The sequence below is a fragment of the Canis lupus genome, chromosome 34, assembly GCF_003254725.2.
Source record: "Canis lupus dingo isolate Sandy chromosome 34, ASM325472v2, whole genome shotgun sequence".
Classification (NCBI taxonomy): domain Eukaryota; kingdom Metazoa; phylum Chordata; class Mammalia; order Carnivora; family Canidae; genus Canis; species Canis lupus.
Genome location: NC_064276.1, coordinates 27,271,349 through 27,294,935, shown reverse-complemented (window position 1 = coordinate 27,294,935; position 23,587 = coordinate 27,271,349). Strand labels below are relative to the sequence as shown.

General features: G+C 39.7%; 1 protein-coding gene and 1 pseudogene across 1 annotated transcript in view; both read right to left on the bottom strand.

Annotated features, from left to right (window-relative positions):
• NMD3 (NMD3 ribosome export adaptor) overlaps positions 1–6,554 on the bottom strand; it is a 32,315-nt gene extending 25,761 nt beyond the window's left edge. The window contains exons 1-4 of the mRNA XM_025425432.3: positions 6,400–6,554; positions 5,979–6,034; positions 4,141–4,275; positions 2,220–2,316 (exon numbers count right to left, since the gene is read on the bottom strand). Coding sequence (XP_025281217.1) covers positions 2,220–2,316; positions 4,141–4,275; positions 5,979–6,022 — 276 coding nt within the window. The 5' untranslated portion in view covers positions 6,023–6,034; positions 6,400–6,554. The remainder of the gene's footprint in view (positions 1–2,219; positions 2,317–4,140; positions 4,276–5,978; positions 6,035–6,399) is intronic.
• Positions 6,555–9,089: 2,535 nt separating this feature from the next.
• Positions 9,090–23,587, bottom strand: part of LOC118349976 (40S ribosomal protein SA-like) — a 30,451-nt pseudogene continuing 15,953 nt past the window's right edge.

The window sequence follows — 23,587 nt, the reverse complement described above, 5'->3', positions numbered from 1 at the left end:
CAGTTACCTAGACAGACATTTTTGACTCTGTCATTCACTACTATATCCCCAACACCAAAAGCAGACTGGCACAGAGCTGACACTTAATATAACACTGCTGAATGAACTAATGAACTATTAAGGCTCACCAGACATTTGACAAAAGCCTGAAAGCCATAAGTATGAAAATGAGACCAATTACACAAAAAAACTGACTCCAGAGACAAAGTAGGAAACAGAAGGAAATTTTTAAAAACCTATTATCATACCTTCAGAAAAATTCAAAAATTCAACAGAATGCATTGCTATTGTAAAGTGGTACAGCCACTATGGAAAACAGTATGGAGGTTCTTCAAAAAGTTAGATATACCGTATGATCCAAAAATGCCACTACTAGATACTTACCCACAAGAAAACAAAACCCTAACTCGAAAAGATATATGCACTCCTATGTTCACTGCAGCATGATTTACCACAACCAAGATACGGAAGTAATTTAAATGTTCATCAATAGATGAATGGATAAAGATGTGGTATACAGAGAATGGAATATTACACAGCCATAAAAAGGATGAGACCTTGCCATCTGCAACAACATGAATGGATCTAGAGGATATTAAGCTAAGTGAAATAAATCAGACTGAGAAAGACAAATATCATATGATATCACTCATATGTGGACTCTAAAAAACAAATGAATGAACAAAAAGCAGAGTAAGACTTATAAATACAGAAAACAAACTGATGATTACCAGAGGGAAGTAGACTGTGGAGATAGGCAAAATGGGTAAATGGAGTGGGAAATATAGCTTCCAGTTTTGGAATGAGTAAGTCACAGGGATGAAAGGTAAGCACAGATAATACAGTCATGTAATAGTGTTGTATGGTAACAGATGGTAGCTATACTTGTATGCACAGCATAAGATGTCAAATCACTACATTGTATGCTGAAACTAATTTAACACTGTGTCAACTACACTCAAATAAAAAAAAAAAAGAAAAAAAGAAAAAAGAAAATGAATGCATCAAAAACATTAAGACTATGACAAAGCAGGACGCCTGAGTGGCTCAGTGGTTGGGTATCTGCTTCCGGCTCAGGGCGTGATCCTGGCATCCAGGATAGAGTCCCACATTGGGTTCCTTGCAAGGAGCCTGCTTCTCCCTCTGCCTGTGTCTCTGCCTCTCCGGGCCTCTCATGAATAAATAAATAAAATCTTAAAAAAAAAAAAAGACTGTAGTAAAGACTCTGGAACATAAAAATGTCACTGCTGGAACAAAAAAACAACCAATATAGAGACCAGAAGACAAAGTAAATCACCAAGAACACAGAAAAAAAGACTGAAAGATTAAAAACAATATAAGGGGCAAAAGACAAAGTTTTCAGCCAGAAGGGCCAACATTTGACTAACAGAAATTCCAGGGAGAAAAAAAAATAATAAAGGAAAAAATTTCAAAGAACTGTTACATGAAATTTTATCAGAGCTTAAAAGAGAATCTGAAGACTTTCAAACCAAGAGTCCATTTCAATTAAAAACATACATGGTGGGGGCAGCCCCGGTGGCTCATTGGTTTAGCGCCGCCTTCAGCCCAGGGTATGATCCTGGAGACCTGGGATCGAGTCCCGTGTCAGGCTCCCTGCATGGAGCCTGCTTCTCCCTCTGCCTATGTCTCTGCCTCTCTCTCTCTCTTTCTGTCTCTCATGAATAAATAAATAAAATCTTAAAAAAAAAAAAATACATGGTGGAAATGAGTCAGTCATAAATTTTAACATAAAGAAAACTGAAAGTGTTATGCAGAGAGGTAAAACAGGATAAAATTCTATTTGTTTTTTGGAGACCCTGATGCACTGACTTTAAGCAACAGGCACAAGTATTTTCTTTCTAGAGCAATACTGAAAATAAAAAGAAACTGAATATCATAGCCCTAATATTATCATCTTCTAAATTATGTTTAGTGATGGTTTTATATAAATATTTTCAGAAAAAAATTATTGCATGAGACTCTATAAACAATGAAAAAAGTTATTCTACATTAAATCTTTTAAAGCAAAAAAGATTTTCATTTCCATAAAAAAATAATATACATAACTTTAAAAATGAGCAGTTTGTAGTAGCATACTTACCAATGTTAACATTTACTTTTGGAAAACCTACTCATATAGGATTTTCTAACAAGAGATTAAAATATAAAAACAAAAACACATATCCACAAAAAACTTATTTTAAAACTGACTGACCTACCTTACTAAGAGGGGCTTTGATTCTTTTCAAACACAAAGCAAGAAGTTCCCTGGATTCTAATGCACACGGTACCCAAGTTCCAGGCGGCTGGAAATACCTAAGAAAAAAAATATACTGAAAACCACCATCTCCCAGGAAAAACAAAAATTTCACTGTGAATCTGTGGATATAACAATGATGATTAATCAGATATAGTAATTCCCAAGACTGACATGCAGCATTTAACCCAAGTATATTTAATAGTTCCAAAAAAACTTTCAATTGGCTTAATTAAAAAGTGAAATCCTAGGTATATTTGAGAAAGCCAATCTGAAATGATGTATTACAAAGGACTTATTACTTCAAACACCAGCAAAGAATTCCAGTGAGGTCTGACAAAATGCTTAAGAGTTCCTTGAAGCTATACTCTGAAAGGTAAGAAATCATCTTAAAATGGCATTAAAATGGTTTATAGTAAACATCTAAAATGTTTGAGAATTGATGTCTCACACACAAAAAAGGTATATTAGTACCTCATACCAAATATCAACAGTAGTTCAGACTGTTCATCTATTCCAAGTCTCTTCCCAAATTTTAAATTGTAAAACTTGTTTTTAAATCTTACATAAAACCTAATTAAATTAAATTTTCAATCCCTGGACAAATGCTTTTAAGATTTTTAATCCAGCCTGCTCAAGACTCAGGATAGTGCCAAGCATAGGAAGTGCTCAACAAACATTTGTTAAATACATAATACTTCTAAATACACTATACGAGTGCTTGTTTTTGCTATACTAGTTAAGTGAATGTTCTTTCACTTTTATTTATGAATTTATTTTTATGTAATCTTTACACCCAACATGGGGCTCAAACCCACAACCCCAAGATCCAGAGTTGCAAGTTCTACCTACTGAGCCAGCCAGGGACCGGATTCTCACTTTTAAAGGTTAATTCAAAAACCTTATACAGGTCCTTTTATTATAAGGATGCTTTTGGAGTCAGAAAGGGTTTTATCTGCCTTCTAATAAAGTGCTTTCATTCTGATGGGGAAATTAAATTAAGGCTTAGAAAGGTTAACTGACAGAGTTTCAAAAAGTTAGTTTGTGAGAAATCCAACACAAACTAAGTCTCCTGATTCTTTGTCCAGTGCTTTTTATTTCTACTCCACCATGCTTTAAAGTACAGCAAGTAGCTGTAATTGATCAAGTATCATACTTGCCACAAACTTGCAAACTATAAATTCCCTGAAACAGTACAGAAAAATTTCATGTGCTTGTATATACGTACGTTTTAAGTATGTTTTCTGAAAAGGTAGTTTCAAATTCCCAAAAGGATTCATGAACCATTCCCCCTACCCCTCAAAAAAAATTAAGAACCACTAGAGTCCTAATCCATCTGGGAAATCACAGGCAATTAGCTTTATATGGTCACTGTCACTAGGCAGGTTGTGTTACTCAACAGCTAACTATAATCATTTAGTTACATTGGAATTTTACCAAGATTTTTAAAACACCTTGCTAAATTATTTAAAACATTAAAACATAAGAGGCTGTTTATCATACAGAGCTTCTGGTGACTAAAATGAAAAAAAAAAAAAACCCTCATGATAATAACAATATTATATTCTTAGTAATCTGCTTTCACTTACCCTTAAAAACCCAACTCAATATCTATTAACTGTATATACCAAACCTATTAAACCCTTATAAGACTAAAAGAAAGTAGATTCAAATACATTTACACTAACTTTACCAGATTATCAGGGTTCAAACTAGAGAAGTACACTACAAAATTGCAAATCCTAAAATGTCTGGCAACACCAACATAAATAAAAGTTAAATCTCAATTATGTGTGCTTTTAGTCTATGTACCTCTATGTCACATCAGCATATATAGATATAAAACTCAACTTTACGTAACATAAAATAGTACCGCATCATACCTTTGACATTGCTTGCAGAAAGATATAGAGACCTGTTTCGGAATTCCTTGGCTGATGTCTACTTTACTTCGCAAACAGGCCACACAAATATTGGCAGGATTTGGACTGATTGGGACACCACACTCACAGCACAAGCTTAAATAAACAGAGCATAAATTTTTCAAATTAGGTTTCATAAATGCACTGGTTGTTAAACAAACAAAAGCCTTCAGGGGAGGCCATATCTTTGCTTAAAAAACACAAAAACAGGGCAGCCCAGGTGGCTCAGCGGTTTAAACGCTGCCTTCAGCCCAGGGCATGATCCTGGAGACCCGGGATCGAGTCCCACATCGGGCTCCCTGCATGGAGCCTGCTTCTTCCTCTGCCTGTGTCTCTGCCTCTCTGTGTGTGTCTCTCATGAAGAAATAAATAAAATCTTTAAAAAAAAAACACACACACACACAAAAACAAAAAAACACCTGGCAAAGTAATCTTCAAAGATGCTGTAGATAAAGTAGCACCTTGGAATACTGCAGCAAAAAATCCAAGGATGGCTATAATTCCAAAAATCCTCAAAGTATGGTGTTGTCCAAAGGGTCAAGAGAGAGTCTAATAGATCTGTTAAGAATAGTCATCACAGATCTATTATCGTCCGAAGACATTTTTCTTTAGGGAGCCAGTATAGAACTGCCAAAACGTAAACATTCAAACAGAGTAGAGGGCAGCCGGGGTGGCTCAGGGGTTTAGCGCCGCCTTCAGCCCAGGGCGTGATCCTGGAGACCGGGGATCCAGTCCCGCATTGGGCTCTCTCGTGGAGCCTGCTTCTCCCTCTGCCTGTGTCTGTGCCTCTCTTTCTCTCTCTCTCTCTCTCTGCGTGTCTCTCATGAATAAGTAAATAAATAAGTCTTTTAGAAAACAAATAAATAAACAGAGTAGAAAAATTGTCAAAGAATAAGAAGAGTATCAGGGCTAGTGTGATTCTGTATAATGGACTTGTGTCATAACTCTAGGTGTACTGAGACAGAAGATGTTTAGCGATCACTGATGTTGTCCCAAAGAAATGTTTTAAGATTTTATTTGTTCGGGATCCCTGGGTGGCGCAGCGGTTTAGCGCCTGCCTTTGGCCCAGGGCGCGATCCTGGAGACCCGGGATCGAATCCCACGTCGGGCTCCGGGTGCATGGAGCCTGCTTCTCCCTCTGCCTATGTCTCTGCCTCTCTCTCTCTCTCTGTGTGACTATCATAAATAAATAAAAATTTTTAAAAAGTACATCAAAAAAAGATTTTATTTGTTCATGAGAGACACACAGAGAGAGAGGCAGAGGGAGAAGCAGGCTCCACGCAGGGAGCCCGACGCGGGACTCGATCCCAGGACTCCAGGATCAGGCCCTGGACTGAAGGCAGGTGCTCAACCGCTGAGCCACCCAGGTACAGACCCGCAGGTATAGAAATGTTCTATAATCCATGACGTTCTGTAGGGTAGCCGCCGGGCCCATGGGGCCACTGGGCACCTGAAACCTGGCCGCTAGGACTAAAGAGCTTATATTTAATTTTATCTCATTTTAATTTTACACTTAAATAGCCCCACATGGCTAATTAGCTATCACATGGCACAGTGCCAGCGGAGAACGACGTAAAGCGAATATTTTAACGCTCTTAAATCAGCAGGTGTTTACCACAACAAACTTTTCAACTAAAAAACGATCCCGATTGTCTCAGGAAATAAAGCTTTTCGCTTAAGAATTCCCCTCAAGAAAAAAAAAAAAAAAAAAGCTTTCCTCACAGGCAGCAAGTTTCAAAGACTCACTTTAATATTTTTACATTTAAAGGACCGGGGTGGGGGCGGGGGGTACGACTCACATGTGTCCGGGGGTGCGGCCGGCGGCGTCCGTCAGGTACTCCATGTCTCCGCACACCTTGATGCAAAGACAAAGAACGGCTTGTGGGGTTTAAGTCCTTGGGGCTATTCACCTCCGCGCAAACCTCCCGTCTGTGGACACGGCGGCCACGCGTCGCAGAGCTGCCGACGAGAGCCAGTCGCACGCGGCAGCTCCGAGGGGCCAGGGCACCGCGCGCTCCCCAGACGCCGCCGCGGCCCGCGCACCGCTCCGCGCCCCCTCAGCGACCCGGGCCCCGCGCCCGGCGGCTGCGGCCTCCCGCCCGCTCCGGCCCGCGCCGCACGCACGCGGCCCCAGGCCTGCCCGAGCCCGGGGGCTCCGCCCTGCTCTTTCCCTCCAGGCCCCCCGCGCGCCAGCAGCCGGATCTCGGCCGCGGAACCTACCGAGCGCTCCTGAGGCAGACCCAGCCCGGCGGGGCGGCCGCGACCGACAGCCCCCGCGGCCCCCAACGCGGCCACCACGGCCGGCTCCCCGCAGCGAAGATCTCGCGAGAGAAGAGCCCGCACTCCCGCGGGCCGAGAGCTGGAAGTTGAGGGGGTGGGTGGGGGCGGAGGCGAGCGGCGAGGGGCGGGGCTGCGGCCCGGGGGGGCGGGGCGAGCGCGGGAGGGGCGTGGCCTGCCTCCGCCCTGCGCCGGCTTTCCGGGGGGCGGGTGGGGGGGGGTCACCGCAAGCTAACCTCGCCCAGGTGTGTAAATCGCTGCTCGGACATCCTGATGGGGAGCTTGCGTGCTTCTTGGTTGAGCGATTATATAAAAGTTGTCTCTAAACGCAATATGCAAAGACACAACATGCAAAGAAATTAAACTCCGTCAAGGGCGGTGTCTTTGTCTCTTTTGTTCCTATCATTTGCCCGATGCCCGCTGCGCCCTAGTCAAATGCGTATTTGTTGAATAGATGCAAGAAATAAAGAGGAGTCCCAATTCAATGGGAGGTCTGTATGTTTTTAGCCCACTGATGATGAGGACGTGCTCCCCAGGCCGCCTGGGTGGCGCGGCTGCTGAGTGCCCGCCTTCCACCCAGGTGGTGATGGGGGCCCTGGGATCGAGTCCCACAAGGGGCTCCCCGCAGAAGCCTGCTTCTCCCTCTGCCTCTCTCTCTGTGTCTCTCATGGATAAGTAAATAAAATCTTTTTAAAAAATAAAATAAAATAATAAAAAATTTAAAAAGGATGTGCTTCCCGATAATGCATTTAATATTTCTTTATGACTTTATGCCTTCATCTTAGAACGGCACAGACCATGCCTAACCACTCTTTCTCATGACAGAATCTCAAATATTTAAAGAGCACAATCATTTTTTCTGTCCATTGACCCCAAATTTCAAGGAATAAGCAAGGTCGTGTTAGAGAAGGTGATCAAAATAGGCCTCCTCGTTTCTCTTGCCTAGGGTACCTAATCTCCCCTTCCTTCCTCTTACTTCTAGACTCCAATCTATCCTTCTAAAATGCAAATCTGATCTTGTCGCACTGTCCTGCTTTTAATCCTTCAGTGGCCTCTGACAACCTACAGAGTATTTCCAATTTCTCTGCATGGGAGGAAGACACTTTAGGATCTAATCCTGACATACCCTGTCACGTTCCCAAGCACGCAGCCAAACAGACCCACTGAAAAGTCCTACAGGAGCTAGTCTACGTTTGCTTATGCTTGGGACAGTCTGCCATAAAGATTAAGCTCAAGTACCATATATTAGTTTCCTATTGCTGCTGCAACAAATTACAAATTTTATGGCTTAAAATAACACAAATTTATTATCTTACACTTCTAGAGGTGGTAAGTCTGAAAAAGATGTTCCTCCTTTGTGTGTGGTCCTACATCTTTATAGAGGTATATGCCTCTGTAATGGTGCCAACAACATTAAATTGGATCGTAAATTTTCTACTCTGCATGTTCCACAGGTCTAATTGCTGGAGAGCAGTCCAAGTCTCTTCTCCACATTCCCCGCACCTAGCACAGTGCCTGGTGCAAAACAGACCCTCAATATATAGTGGTGAATGAATTATCTATTTGATAGAACTCTGAGAAAACAGCTTATCTTCCTACTTTTCCCATTCATATTGTCATTTTCTTTAAGCTAAGCATCACTAAGAACACGACTGTAGTTAAATAGAATGTGTTTATTATTCATTAAAGTGAATGCAAACATATTGTGAGGAATCATGGAGTGTCTCAATAGGAGGGTGTTAAGTAAAACCTATCATAGGGGCACCTGGGTGACTCAGTGGGTTAGGCATCTGACTCTTGATTTTGGCTCAGGTCATGGTCTCAGGGTCTTGAGATGAGCCCAGCTCAGTGGGAAGTCTACTGGAGGTTCTTTCCCAGCCCCCTCACTGCCCCTCCCCCCACTAATGTTTGTGTGCTCACTCTCCCTCAAATAAATAAATTGGGACCCCTGGGTGGCTCAGTCAGTTAAGCATCTGCCCTCAGGTCATGATCCCAGGGTCCCCGGATCAAACCCCCTGTCAGGCTCTCTGCTCAGCTGGGAAGTCTGCTTTTCCCTCTGTCCCTCCCCTCCTGCCCCCCACCCTTCATGCTCTCACTCAGTCTATTTCATAAACAAATGAGAGAGAAAGAAAGAAAGAAAGAAAGAAAGAAAGAAAGAAAGAAAGAAAGAAAGAAAGAAAGAAAGAAGAAAGAAAGAAAGAAAGAAAGAAAGAAAGAAAGAAAGAAAGAAAGAAAGAAAGAAAGAAAGAAAGAAAGAAAGAAAGAAAGAAAGAAAGAAAGAAAGAAAGAAAGAAAATGAAAGAAAGACCTATCATAGAATTTGGGCTTTCTTGGGTAACTTGAGAGAGAGACTAAGAAAGCAGGGGTCTGGGACGCCTGGGTAGCTCAGTGGTTGAGTGTCTGCCTTTGGCTCAGGGCATGATCCCAGAGTCCCAGGAGCAAGTCCCACATTGGGCTCCCTGCATGGAGCCTGATTCTCCTTCTGCCTAGGTCTCTGCCTCTCTCTCTCTCTCTCATGAATACATTAATAAAATCTTTAAAAAAAAAAAAGAAAGAAAAAATCTTTAAGAAAAAAAAAAAGAATCTTTAAAAAAAAAAATCTAGGTCTGCCCTAGATTGGATGCTGTCGGAAAGTAGGGGTAATTCTATGAATGGATATCTCTCAACAAATCTTATGCATAGGAAGAGAAGCAAAAGTTAAAACTGCAGTTAGTAAAGAAGCAGCAGTTACTCATTTTAGCCAAGAGAGGGAGTATTTGGTATTTTGTGGGTAGTGCAGTGACCTTGTATTTATCTGTGGTTATACAAAATTATGCAGTGGACTTGCTTTGTCTCATTTTAGTGTGGCGTCAGAGTAACCTTGTCAGAGATGGATATTCTGTGAAATTGTGTGTCTAACAGGAGAACCATGTGGGCTACCTGTGAGTACAGGCCAGCTTCTGAATGTCAGTGGACTGTTCTTTTCTTTCTCAACATAGTCCCTTAATACCCTATTTGATTTGACACCAAGTGCCACAGTACCAGGCTTGTCAGACACTGGATATACAACAGTGAACAACACAGACCTTCTGGAGCTTACATTTTACAGATGTGGGTAATATTCCAGAAGCTTAGGTAACTTGCTGAGAGTTCTAGAGCAAGTAAGTGGCAGAAATGGGATCTGAACTATAGTTCATCTAACTGTACCCATGCCCTCACCACCACACCAGGCTGCATGCCTTTCTGAGGCTCAAGCCACCTATTATTCACAGGCTTTCTTCCTTTTTTTAAGAGACTTTATTTTCCATCAACCTTATTTCCATCTTCTGTTTAAATGTCTACGGAAGAGGAACACCTGAGTGGCTCAGTTGGTTAGGCATCTGACTCTTGATTTTGGCTCAGGTCATGATCTCAGGGTTGTGAGATTGAGCCCCACATGAGGCTCCCAGCTCAGTGCAGAGTCAGCTTGAGATTCTCTCCCTCTGCCTCTGTCCCACCCCCAACTTGTGCACACACACACTCTCTCTCTTTCAAATAAATAAATAAATAAACAAATAAATAAATAAATAAAATCTTTAAAAAAACAAAAAAGAGTCTATGGAAGAGCAGCTTAGGAACACTCGGGGGTTGTTCCTAGCCATTGAGAGGCCTGAGCAGTGGGAGCTGCAGACCAGTTCTGACTGGCAGCTGAGTGCACCAGTTTTCAGTAGGGAACTACTGGGCAGACACAGGGACCCCTGCACACCTTCACACCATCTGAGACCTGAGGTTGAGTAGCAGTAAATTTGGGACCTGGGGCAGTCCATTCACCTGGAAATTCCTCCTTGGTCATGTTCTTTTCAGGAGAGACTGGGAGTGGCCTCCCATGGACAGTGCCACACACGTGCAGAACTTCCCAGGCCAGCATCCACCACCTCCAACCTGCTGCATGAGTTCCCGCGGTTGTGTGGGATGGCAATGCCCATATAGTGCAGAGGAGAGTCTGGTTTACACAGAGTGATGGTCAGCAGGTTAACATAAGATGCCTCCTTGAAAAGCTGTTGGTCAGCTCCGGGATTACTAATCACCAGAAGACACAGCTCCCTGCAGGCTGCCTGTACCTGGCTAGTGAAGGTTCCAGAAGTGAAGCAGCCCACAGTAGGAGAGGCTCCAGTGGCAGCAGCCAAAGCTGAAGCACATCCCACTGGCCACTGTTCCAGGAGGATATGACACCAACATCAGCCCAGTGTTTGACATCAACAATGGTACAAGCTTGGAGAAGCTTCTGCTTCTCATAGAATCGCTCCAGATTTGTAATACACCATGAATTTCCCCTTTTGTAGATGGACTTGGAAGTCAGGGTTGGTACCACCTAAGTAGGTTCCTGCCACAAGGAATTAAAGGACGTCCTCCTCCCCTTTGCAGGATGTCAAGGGCTCTAGACACTATGAAAGTTTCCCTTTAAGTTACGTGGGAACCCAAAATGGTATGGACCCTCAAATGGACCCCTCTCTTGTTAGCACAGAAAGGCCGTAGGCTTTTGACAAATGAAATACTTACATGGCAGAAAGTACCTATATCTCTTCTCACACCTCTCTCCCCTCCAGATAAGATCTCCAGATATCAGAAGTAAGTGCTTGGTGTCAAATGTCTCTGCCACAAGCACAGCATGAACTTGCTAAGTAAGATTCATCTCAAAATGAGGTAATACAGGCAAATTACACCAGAGAGAAATTTGGTTTGCACATTTTATTTAATCCTCAAATCAAAAAAATAATAATAAATCCTCAAATCTCATCTTGGAGAAATGGGTTCTCTTGTCCCCTACTCCTTATATTAAGGATCTCTGTGCTTATTCAAATCTTTGCTTTAGTGTGTTTTTACAAACTTAAATTCTATGTGTTTGACCATGGCATTAAAATGGAATTCCTGGGGCACCGGGGTAGCTCAGTGAGTTAGGCATCTGACTCTTGATTTCAGCTCAGGCCATGATCTCAGAGTCATTAGATCCAGCCCCACATTGGGCTCTGCTCTAGGTGTGGAGTCTGCTTAAGATTCTCCCTCTTCTACTCCCTCTGCCCTTCTTCCCCATGCTCTCTCTCTCTCTAAAAAAAAAAAAGAAAAGAAAAGAAAAAAGAAGAAAAGGAAAATAAAGAGATTATAAACACTGAAATTTCAGTGTTCAGTTTGTAAAATTCATTTATCCATAATATGATCCATGCAGGGACGCCTGGGTGGCTCAGTAGTTTAGCACCTGCCTTTGGCCCAGGGTGTGATCCTGGAGTCCCTGGATTGAGTCCCACATTGGGCTCCCTGCGTGGAGCTTGCTTCTCCTTCTGCCTGCATCTCTGCCTCTCTCTCTGTGTTTCTCATGAATAAATAAATAAAATATTTTTAAAAATATGATCCGTGCATATATATTATACTTCAATGAAAGCTTTAAAAATACAAAAAAATAAATCACACAATATATCAGTAAATAAATCAGAAAAAATAGGGATGCCTGGGTGACTCAGCAGTTGAGCATTTGCCTTTGGCCTAGAGTGTGATCCCAGAGTCCCAGGATCGAGTCCTGAGTTGGGCTCCTTGCGTGGAGCCTGTTTCTCCCTCTGCCTATGTCTCTTCCTCTCTCTCTGTCTCTCTGTCATGAATAAGTAAATAAAATCTTAAGAAAAAAAACAAAACAAAAATAATAAAATTACAATAATACTCAAGAAATCTCTTCATTTTTGCAAATTCCAAAATTCTTATTGATTGAATTTGTAATGTTTTACTGTAGTTTTTTTTTAAGATTTATATATTTCTTTATTTGAGAGAGAGTGTGTGTACATGCAAGCAGGGGGAGGGGCAGAGGGAGAGGGAAAGGAGCAGATTCCCTGCTGAGCATGGAGCCCTGTGTAGGGCAATCCCATAACCCTGAGATCACAACTGTAGCCAAAATCAAGAGTCAGATGCTCAATCAACTTAGCCACCCAGGTGCCCCTACTATAGTTTTAAAAAGATGTAATCACTGAATGACCTCTAGCTTTAAGATGTTAACGATGGAAGAGAATTACTACTATAGTAACAGATGAAGAAATATTTTATAATAATACATTTTACAGGTTTCATAAAAGAGAAGATGAACAAATTTAGAGATACCAGAATAAATTTCAACAATAAAACTGTGGATGTACTGGGTCCCAAAGAGTTGAGAATCTGGAGATATGAAACTGACGGTTTTGCTCTAATCCTTCTTTTCACTAATTGCTACCATGTCATTGACCCATTCATGCTGAAATCCTCCTCACCTATTTCTCTCAGGTGATCTCAAAGATTGCCAGTGTTGTTCTCTCATTTCACTCCTGTAGCAAGAATGGAGAAGACATCAAAACTGTACTTGCAGTGACCAGCAAGTCTGGAGATGATGGGGAAAATGTGCCTTTCAAGACTCTTTAGAAATGAACTTACTTCCATTATGTTGGTATTCTATGGCATCTGAAGTTGCATTTAAGGACACATCCCAAAGATGTACATGGAGTATAAGTAAGCAAATTTAGATGCCAGAAAAAGAACTTTCTAAAATGTCTGGATAAGGATGCCTGGGTGACTCAGCAGTTGAGTGTCTGGCTTCGGTATAGGGCATGACTCCAGGGTCTAGGATCGAGTCCTATACCAGGCTCCTTGCAGGGAGCCTGCTTCTCCCTCTGCCTATGTCTCTGCCTCTTTCTCTGTGTCTCTCATGAATAATTTTAAAAATCTTTAAATAAAATAAATACCTGGGTATGTAACTGATTTGTTTTAGGATGCTTTTCAGTTAGTTGCCTATGGTCTCCCAATTAACCTCCCAAATTATTATAAAAATTATTGAAAAACTAATCCAAGAAATATTTTCCAAAATGTATGGACATGAATTTACAAATTGAAAGGATCTACCATATTCTTATCAAAATGAATATTAATAGGTACATACCAGAGATCATTGTCATGAGATTTAGAACACTGATGATAAAAGAAAGATCCTGGAAACTTCTGGGAAGAAAAAGAATAAGTCACATATAGAGGATCAAAATCAGAATAACTTTGAATTTTCAAAAGCAATGCCAGAAACAAGAAAACAAAGAAGAAATACTTTGAAAACTCTGAAGTAAAATTATCCAAACTTGAATTGTATTCTAAGCCAAAATTATCAATAAAATATGAGTGTATAATAAAAATATTTTTAGTTTCACCCTCCTGAGGAAGTTACTGATAGATATAGACCAAGAAAAAGGATGGCATAGGACTCAGGAAACAGGAGAGAAGTTAAGCAAAATCAAGGTGACAGCTTGATGGTACACAGAGGGTGCAATAAGATGGCTCCAGGGATGCTTCAGTGGCTCAGTCAGTTGAGCATCTGACTCTTGATATCTGCTTGGGTCATGATCTCAGGGTCATGGGGTTGAGCAACCAGCATAGAGCCTGCTTGGAATTCCTTCTCTCCCTCTCCCTTGCCCCTCCCCTACTCATGCTCTCTAACAATAAATACATAAATAAGATGGCTCCATATTGGAGCAATAAGAGGGATCTGAGAGAGATTTCTACAAGGAACTAAAAATTGATGAAATATACAATGTTTATGAATATCTTGAAGATTTAAATTGCTAGTAAAGAGTCAGAGACTGATAAGGAAATACTACAAACAAATCTACATGCAAAAATTTGAAAACTTAGATGAATAGATCGAGTCCTGAAAAGGCACAAACCACCACAGCTCACACCAAATTTAGTAGATGATTTGAATAACCCAATAATTAGTAAGGAAACTGAATTTGTGATTTAAAAATCCCAACTCCCCCCCAAAAACCTTCCAGATACTTCCCTGGAGAATTCCACCAGATGTTTAAAGAAGAATTAGCATTAATTCTACAAAATCTCTTACAGAAAATAGAGAAGGGAACACTTTCCAATTCATTTTATGAAACTTTTATCACCTTGATACCAAAACCAGACGAAAGAAAGAAATTAAGAAAGAAAGAAAGAAAGAAAGAAAGAAAGAAAGAAAAAAATTAAGAAAAGAAAGAAAGAAATTAAGAAAGAAATTAAGAAAGAAAGAAATAAGAAAGAAAGAAAGATATTAAGAAAGAAAGAAAGATATTAAGAAAGAAAGAAAGAAAGAAAGAAAGAAAGATTAAGAAAGAAAGAAATTATGAAAGAAAGAAGAAAGGAAAACTAAAGACCAATAACCTCATAAATATAGATGCAAAATATCAGCAAGAAGAGTTTAGGAATATTTACAAAAAATTATACACCATGACTAAGTGGAGTTTATATCCAGGATGCAAGCCTGGTTCAATACTAGAAAATCAATGTAGTCCACTATATTAACAGGCTAAAAAAAGAAAATCATATAATTATATCAACTGCTGCAGAAGAAACATTTAAAAAATTCAACAACCATTCATGATAAAAACTCCTAGTAAAATAGAAATAGAGCAGAACCTGTTCAACTTGATAGAGAACATCAACAAAAACCTTACAGGTAACATTATATTCAATGGTAAAAGATTGAATACTTCCCCTGAAGATTAGGAATAAGGAAACCATGCTCACTCTTACCACTCCTGTATAGTATAGTGTTGGAAGTTCTATTCAGTGCAATAAGGTAAGAAAAGGATATAAGCACACGTATGATAAAGGAAGATATGGGGTGCTCGGGTTGCTCAGTTGATTAAGCAAGCACCCAACACTTGATATCAGCTCAGGTCTCAATCTCAGGGTTGTGAGTTCAAGCCCCACATTGGGCTCCATGCTGAGTGTGGAGCCTACTTAAAAAAAGAAGAAAAATCAAATGCATTTATACATACTAGCAATGAACATGCGACTCCCAAATTAAAAATACAATACTATTTACAATGGGAAAAAAAAGGAAAACATAGGTAAATCTAAGAAAATATGCACAAAATTTGTATGCTGAATACTACAAAATGCTGATGAAAGAAAACAAAGATCTAGACCAGTGGAGAGACATGCTCTGTTCATGGACTCAAAGACTCAACACAGTAAAGATGTCAATCCTTCTCAAATTAACATATAAACTTAATTCAGCTCCTGGCAAAATTCTGATAAGGTATTTTTTTGTAGATGTAGACAACGTTATTCTTAAACATATATGGAGGGATGCCTGGGTGGCTCTGTGGTTGAGCGTCTGCCTTTGGCTCAGGTTGTGATCCTGGAGTCCTGGAATCAAGTTCCACATCAGCTCAAGGAAGACTGCTTCTCCCTCTGCCTATGTCTCTGCCTCTCTCTCTCTCTCTCTGTCTCTCATGAATAAATAAATAAAATCTTTTTAAAAAATAAAACATATATGAAAAGTCAAAGGAAATGAAATAGCTAAAACAATTTTAAAAACAAGTAAAATGATAAGAATCTTTCTAACAGATTCCAAGATTTATTATGGAACTACAGTATTCAAGATCACATGGTATTGGTGGAGAGATAGATACACAGGTCATTGGAACAAAATAAAGAAACTAGAAATGGACTCCCACAAATATGCCCAAATGATTTTTTGAAAAAGTATAAAAGAAATTCAATAGAAGAAAGATCATCTTCTCAACAATGGTGCTAGAAGAAGTGATATCCATCCAGTAGCAAAAATTAATAAATAAACAAACAAACCTCAACTTTAAAAAACTCTTGGAGTGCCTGGCTGGCTCAGTTGGAAGAACATGGAATTCTTGATTTCTGGGTTATGAATTTGAGCCCCACATTGGTTGTGGATTTTTTTAAAAAATAAACTTTAAAAATAGTAAAATAAAAAACTCTCAACACTTACAAGTGAAAAAAAAGATTCAATTAGAAAATGGACAAAAAAACATAGATATTTCACTGAAGAGGATATCCAGTAGTCAAACAAGCAAATATGAAGATGTTTAACATCATTCATTAGCCATTAGGAGTGTGCAGAGTAAAAACACAATGATATATTACTACCCATGTATCAGAATGGCTAAAATAAAAAATAGTGATAATACCATATGCTGGTAAGGATGCAAAGAACTTGGATTACTCATACACTACTGGTAGGAATGCAAAATGGTATAGCCACTCTAGGAAACAACTTAGCAGTTTCTTAAAATGTCAAAAATGCAACTACTATGCAATCTAGCAATTGTACTCCTACGTAGTTCTCCTGATGAAATTAAAACTTACGTTCACATAAAGACTTGTACACAAATATTTATAGCAGACTTTTTTTTTTTTGCAAAGCCAAAACAACCCAGATATCTTTCAACAAGTAAATAAACTGTGTTATATCCATACCATGAAATGCCATTCAGAAATAAGAATAAACTATTGTACAAACAACAACCTGGATGAATCTCCTGATTCTCCAGAGAATTATGCTGAGTCAAAAAGCCATTTCCAAAAGGTTATACACCATCTGATTCCACTTATGTAACATTCTCGAAATGACAAAATTAGAGAGCTGGAGAACAGATGAGTGGTTGCCAGAAATTAAGAATGAAGGAAAGGGCAGGAGGGAAGTAGATGAAGCTATAAAAGGACAACATAATGGATCCTTGTGGTGATGGAAGTGATCTGTATTTTGATTATACCCAAGTCAATATCCTAGCTGTGATATTATTACTTACAGTTTTGCAAGATGTGACCCTTTGTGGGGACAGGTTAAAGGGTTCAGGAGATCACTCTGTATTGTTTCTGACAAGTGCATGTGAATCTACAATAATTTGAAATTGTTAGATTAATTTTAAAAATAGGGTAAAATTTTCTGTTAAGGAAAACAACCCCCTGCTTTCATCTCTTGTAGTAATTTTTTTCACAAGCCTTCCATACTTTTGTCTACTTCCCTTGGTTGGCTGACTAACCCCTGATCCCCAGTATCCAGTTGAACCACTTGAAACAACCACGAGATACAATTTTGGCCCGCAGTTTAGTAGGAGAAGTCTACTGGGCAATTTTCCAGGTAAATTTCAGCTTTCTTAATAAAAAGTCACAGACTCAATGGATATGCCATTTTGCCCTCGCTCTTTGCTCCTTTGCCTTTCTGTCTGCTTCCTGTCTGGAATGCAAATGTGATGCCATTTCCTGACCAAGGCAACAAGCAGTAAAGGCTGATGCCATCACGCTAAGGATGGTGAGGCAGAGAACTAGGAAAAACTGTGTCCTGGTTGTGTTCTTATGAGGTGGCACCAACTCGGCTGCCTACCTTTAGAGTTCTTTCTATTTAAGAAAAATAATTTTTTTTTCTTTAAGCCAATGTTGGGCAGGCTTTCTATTATTTGTAATCAAACATATTTCTAACAAATTCCTCACTCATGGGAGATTCTCAGCAGGGCTGATATATTTTTCCTACCTTAAAAGACTATTGTAAGGATGAAAAGCATGATAGCTACTTAATATTCTTTGTGTGTTTCAGAAACCAAATTGCTGACACTGCATTTTCCTTTCTTCTTTCTCTACAGTATTTTATGCTTCTTATTCTCCTCAGCTAGGCCTGAATTTGTATTATAATCAGACTCTTGCCAGTTGCTCTCCTAATTGAATTGGGCTTTTGTTGTAGCTCAGACGCTCAGAATTTTTTAATGGTCTTCCAAAACCATTCCAGCCCAGGGCAGATGCTCTCTTCTTCGACCTCACAGCACTTAGTGTCTGCACTTCCCAATCGCCGATTCATCATGCACTGCCCCATGACACTTCTTATACAGCTGTCATAGAATAATCGATGTTCAGAGCTGGAAGGGACATGAAAGATCATCTTCTCCAGCCACCTCAGTGCCTGTGAGCTGTGGCTTAACTCCTGGATTTTTCTTTACCCCCTCCTGGGTGTTTATGGCATTATAGTCCCAACTGGATCTTAAGCTCTTAGAGAAGGAAGAGATACAGAACACATATTTGTTAAATTACCTATGACAAGCCAGACACCTTACGCTCACTATTTAATTTAATTTTCACAACAATCCCAAGAAATGTGTAGTGATCCCAATTTAACAGGTAAAGGAACTGAAGCTCAGGGAAGTTGTTACTTAGCTAAGGTATGATACCTAGAAAGAATGGAAGCCCAGAGATTTTGACTCAGGTCTTAAAATACGTAAATGCCTTTAACCTCCTTCCAAGTGCTAGGCACTTAATTGGATTTTGCCTTTTGTGGTTCTTCAAACTCTAAGCTTCAAGAAATTCTACATTCTGTTTATAGGCTTTCTTTCTTAGTAAGAGATTTAAATTCTATCTGTGACATTGGGATGCATAATAAGAAATATATATTTGGTCTTTATCCCAAATCCCTGACAAAGGGCTCCTAAAACCCTTGTAAATTCCTAGGTGATAAGAGCACTAGGAGTGTTTTTTGTTTTATTGAGGTGACTCTGGGCGGGATCCTCTTTGGTTCCTGGGTGAGGGCTGGTTATCAGAAAGACCAAGTCATTTTTAGAAGCTTGAAATCGTTAGCTTCACCGACCCCCCTCCTCCAGAGGGGGAAATGGGCTGGAAATGAAATTAATAATTCATCTGCTTACGTAAGGGAAGCCTCCAAAAAATCCCAACAGTAAGGGTTTCAGAGAGCTTCTAAGTAGGTGAATACATCCATGTACTGGGAGGGTGATGCACCCCAATTTCATGGGGGACAGAAGCTCCTGTGCTCAGGACCCTGATAGACATAGCCGTATGTATCTTTTCATATGAATGTTTACCTGTATCCTCAATCATATCCTTTAATAAATTGGTAACATTACTAAGCATTTCCCTGAGTTCTGCAAGCTGCCCAGTTCTGCGAATCTAGGGAGTGGGTAGTGGGAACCACTGATTTGTACCCATGTCAGACAGAAATTGCAGGTAGGCTAAGGACCTGTTACTTGAGACTGACATCTGAAATGGGGTGAGAGCAGTCTTGTGGGACTGAGCCTTTAACCTGTAGGATCTGACACTATCACTGTCTCCAGGTAGATAATGTCAGAATTATAGGACACCTACCAGGTATGCTGGAGAATTGCTTGATATGGGAAAACCTCTACACATTTGGTGACCAGAAGTATCAAAAGTGCTGAGTGTGGCAGAAGCGTGAGACTCAAGGGGAAACACAAAAGAACCGTAGGTTTTTCCAACTCAGTATCTAATAGCCAAATAAGAAAATGGTTCTTTGTGTTTATTTTTTTAAAGATTTTATTTATTTGTTCATGAGAGACACAAAGAGGGAGAGGCACAGACACAGGCAGAGGGAGAAGCAGGCTCCACGAAGGGAGCCCAACAGGGGACTCGATCCTGGGTCTCCAGGATCACACCCTGGGCAGAAGGTGGCACTAAACCGCTGAGCCACAGGGGCTGCCCCTGTTCTTTAGGTTTAACATTAACGTTTTTTAAATGCAATGCTGATAGTACAAAAATATTATATTTGTTTTAGTGGAAAAATTGTTAGATGTTTGCCATGATAAAATTTTATAGCAAAAATACATATACTGTTAATGCAGAACAGTTTTTGTTCTACAGCAAATAAAAGTGCTTTGTAGAGAATAACTTTGTAACCTAATCGAGATAACTTGTACCACTAAGAAAACCTAATAGAAATATTTAGAGAAATGAAATTTAATAGTTCAAGATTCAAAGAAATGTCAACGACTTTTGATTCTATCCAATAAACCAACTGTATCTTTCTTTTTCATCTGCAACATTCCCAATTTTAATCCGAGCCTAGCAGGTTTTAATTTGCAGTTTGAAAAGCCTTTCAATTGCACTATCTTTTTGCAGAATGTTCTTAAATGCTAGATTGACAATTAAAATGCGGGGGTAATTTCCTTTTAATACCATTGCTATTGCTTATATACCAAAAATAAAAAAAAGTTATGTAATTGGCTTCTGTAGCTGATATCCATCTCTGATATAAACCAAATTTGATTTTTGAAGTATATAAATAATCTATTCACTTAAAAGGAAGTGTAACTTTATATCTCTGCATTTTCAAAAGAGGTTTGTCATAATTTTATTTTATTTTATTTTTTTAGAGAAAGAAAGAGAACACATATGTGTTTGAGCAGGGGCAGAGGGAGAGGGAGAGTCACACTCCCAGGCTTGAGCTTGGGCTCGGGCTTGGACTCACTCTCACAACCTTGAGGTCATGATCTGAACTGAAATCAAGAATCAGAGACTTAACCAACTGAGCCACCCAGGCATCCCATGAGATTAGTCATAATTTTAGATGCATGCTTTTAGTTAATGTACCTGTACATGTCACCTTTGGGAACATGGGAATTTTATAACTTGCTGGTTATAAAATACTTAAATCTGTAAATTGGAGCTACTGCAACAAACATCGTTTTTTTTTTGTTTGTTTTGTTTTTTAAACATCATAGGCTCTGGTAATTGGTTGTACATATCTAAAATGTTAGCTGAAAATAAATAACCTAGTAAGTAAATAAATATATCTAATACGCTCCTGTGTACCATCAGGCCACACAGGTATCTAGGCTTTGGAATAATGGTACTCACTAAGCATAAGCTTCAGAGGACAAGAGCTGTAACTTGTATACCTTTGTATCCATTGTATCTCATAAAATAGCCTGTAATAAACATTTGAAAGATGAATGAATGAATGTGTTTCCTTCAAGGGCATTCAGGGGACTCACAATTCTTTGAGTTTTTCCAGATTGCTAGCATAATGTTTTGCTTAAAATAGACAACATTTACTGATTGGCATGAATGTTAAAAGAAAGAAAGGGAAAAGTCTCCATTGTTTTTCTCACCAGGCTACACTATTTTCCCAGGTATTAGGAAGTATGCTTCCACAGTGTGCCAAGAGCTGTGGCACCTAGTTATGCCCTATGCCCTATCAGCCATTCTACCTCGATCCTTGCCTTTTCTTTGAACCTATAACAACCTGTTAAAGAATTATTATATAATTATTCCTCCGTTAAAAATACCGTTTTAATTTTTTTAAATGAGGAGGGAAAAAATGAAGAAGCCTAACTTGTATGGATTCTGTTCGTATTTTTCTATTTTCCCCCTTCATTGATAAAGGAGCTTATCACTTGTCAGGGAGGTCTCAAATTGGCCACACCAAATCCACCCAATCCGTGGAAATTTTGACAACCTAACACTGGCTTTTAAAAAATTGAATTAATAGCTCCATCACATAATAATCCTAGTTACGAGCAAGAGAGTCTGACTCTGGCTTATTTAGCAGAAAGGAATTTGTGAACATGCTTTTGGTAGGTCCCAGGACACAAAGGAAGGTGGAGGACCAGACTTGGGACATGCAGCCAGGAACATCACCCAACATCACACATTAGAGCCAACTCACCCAGTCAAATCCACACAGACATCACTCTCGCAGGATGCACACAGCAGTCTGCACCTCGGACACAGCTATTCCTGTTAACGCTGTGGTCCCTGCTTCCCTGGGAACTTGACTAGGTAACACCTGAGGGGCTTCCTGCAGGCCCTGCTTCTTTGCATAAGTTAACACAGAAGTTCAGGGCCGGCATCTGTAATCAGGTGAGCCTAGTTCATGTGAGTGGATGGAGACTGGGCAGTAACCAGAGATGGAGAGTTGAGCCATTGCCTGCTACTGTCCTGTCCCTTTCTTGCTAATTTTCAAAGAACTCCCTCTATATCCCCATCTCTGCCCCTTCCAAGTTTAGAATCCTTAAACGAGCTTAGCAATTTGCACATTCATTGCCCAAATTAACACAGTTGGGAGCACAAAGTTAAGAAGTCTAACAGCCAGATGATCTTGGTAAATATTTATTAGACCATTTTTAGACAGTGGTAATGTGTTCAATTAATATTTATAAATGTAAAATAGAAAGCCCTAAATGGTCATGACCGCAATCTTCCAGTATCCCTTTAAAATTCAGAATTAGCTCCTGAATAGTCTGTAAGTGCCTTGAGAAACCAATTAAAACTGTAATCCCTATGTAGCGTCATTTTCCTTGCCTGCATTGTTGTGCAGACTCACTCTTTCCTAGTCCATCAGCTGCCCTGTCAACTATGCCCCTCTCTCATCTAACAAAGTGGGCAAACAGCTCAGTGAAAATTTACTTGAGTTCAACAAACTCTTGGCTACACTCATTAATTTTCTCAAAAAGCTTCCAAGAAAGTAAGTGGTGGCCCAGAATATGATATGTATTTGTGAGTCGCTTGGCATGTAGTCATGAGCCTTAGTTTCATGTACAAGGAAATGCTTTTAGCTGCAAGCATTTTTATTTCTGTTCAGAACCTAACAAACTTAACTTCTGGCAATTAATTTATTGCTGAAGTTTAAAGGTTTTCAATAAAACCCATCCCTGGCAGTGGAAATTGTGGACAATAAAGAATTTTGGCATATGCTACATATTCTAAAAGACCAAACTGTCAGATTTAGACTTAATTTATATTTACCAAACATAGACTATGAGTCAATCACTGTTCTAGTCAAGGTTACAAACATTATCTTAACTGTCATTTCAAATCCATGAAGTAGATTTAATCCCACCTTACTCAAGGTCTACGGCCCTAACAAACATTATAGAACCAGAGGTGGTAAAGTCAGGGTGTGAATCTGGCTTCTGATTCTAACCAGTTCTCTGTCTTAGCAGAATGACCCAGGACGAATAAGAGTTTCAGCATGACAAAGTAGTGAAAGTAGGCTATGCTTTAGGCAGAGACATGTAACATCTAGCAATTCTTCCCCAATTAACACATTATGGATTAATCCAATGATGAACCTGAATTGCTGGGATTGCATGTAGACACTGCAACTTTACATCCTATCACTTATTTATTTTTTAAAAATTTTTTATTTAAATTCAATTTGCCAACATATAGTATAACATCCAGTGCTCAGTCCATCAAGTGTCTTCCTTAGTGCCCATGACTCAGTCACCCCATCTCTCCCATCCCCTTCCTCCATTCTTTGTTTGTTTCCCAGAGTTAGGGGTCTTTCATCGTTTGTCTTCCTCTCTAATTTTTCCCCACTCAGATTCCCTCCTCTCCCTTATAGTCCCTTTCATACATCCCATCATGTAAAACTGGGTTGAAAGGAAGGACATGTCCCAACCAAATGGTTATTTCACCCAATTAAAAGATAACTAGATATAATACTCTTCATACTTCAATGAAGAGGTTTAGAAGGCAAAAACAAATGAACAAAATAAAATCATGTAGAAAATAATGATGTAAAGAAGTTGTCTTATAATGGCTAGTGACTACATAATTAGACAGA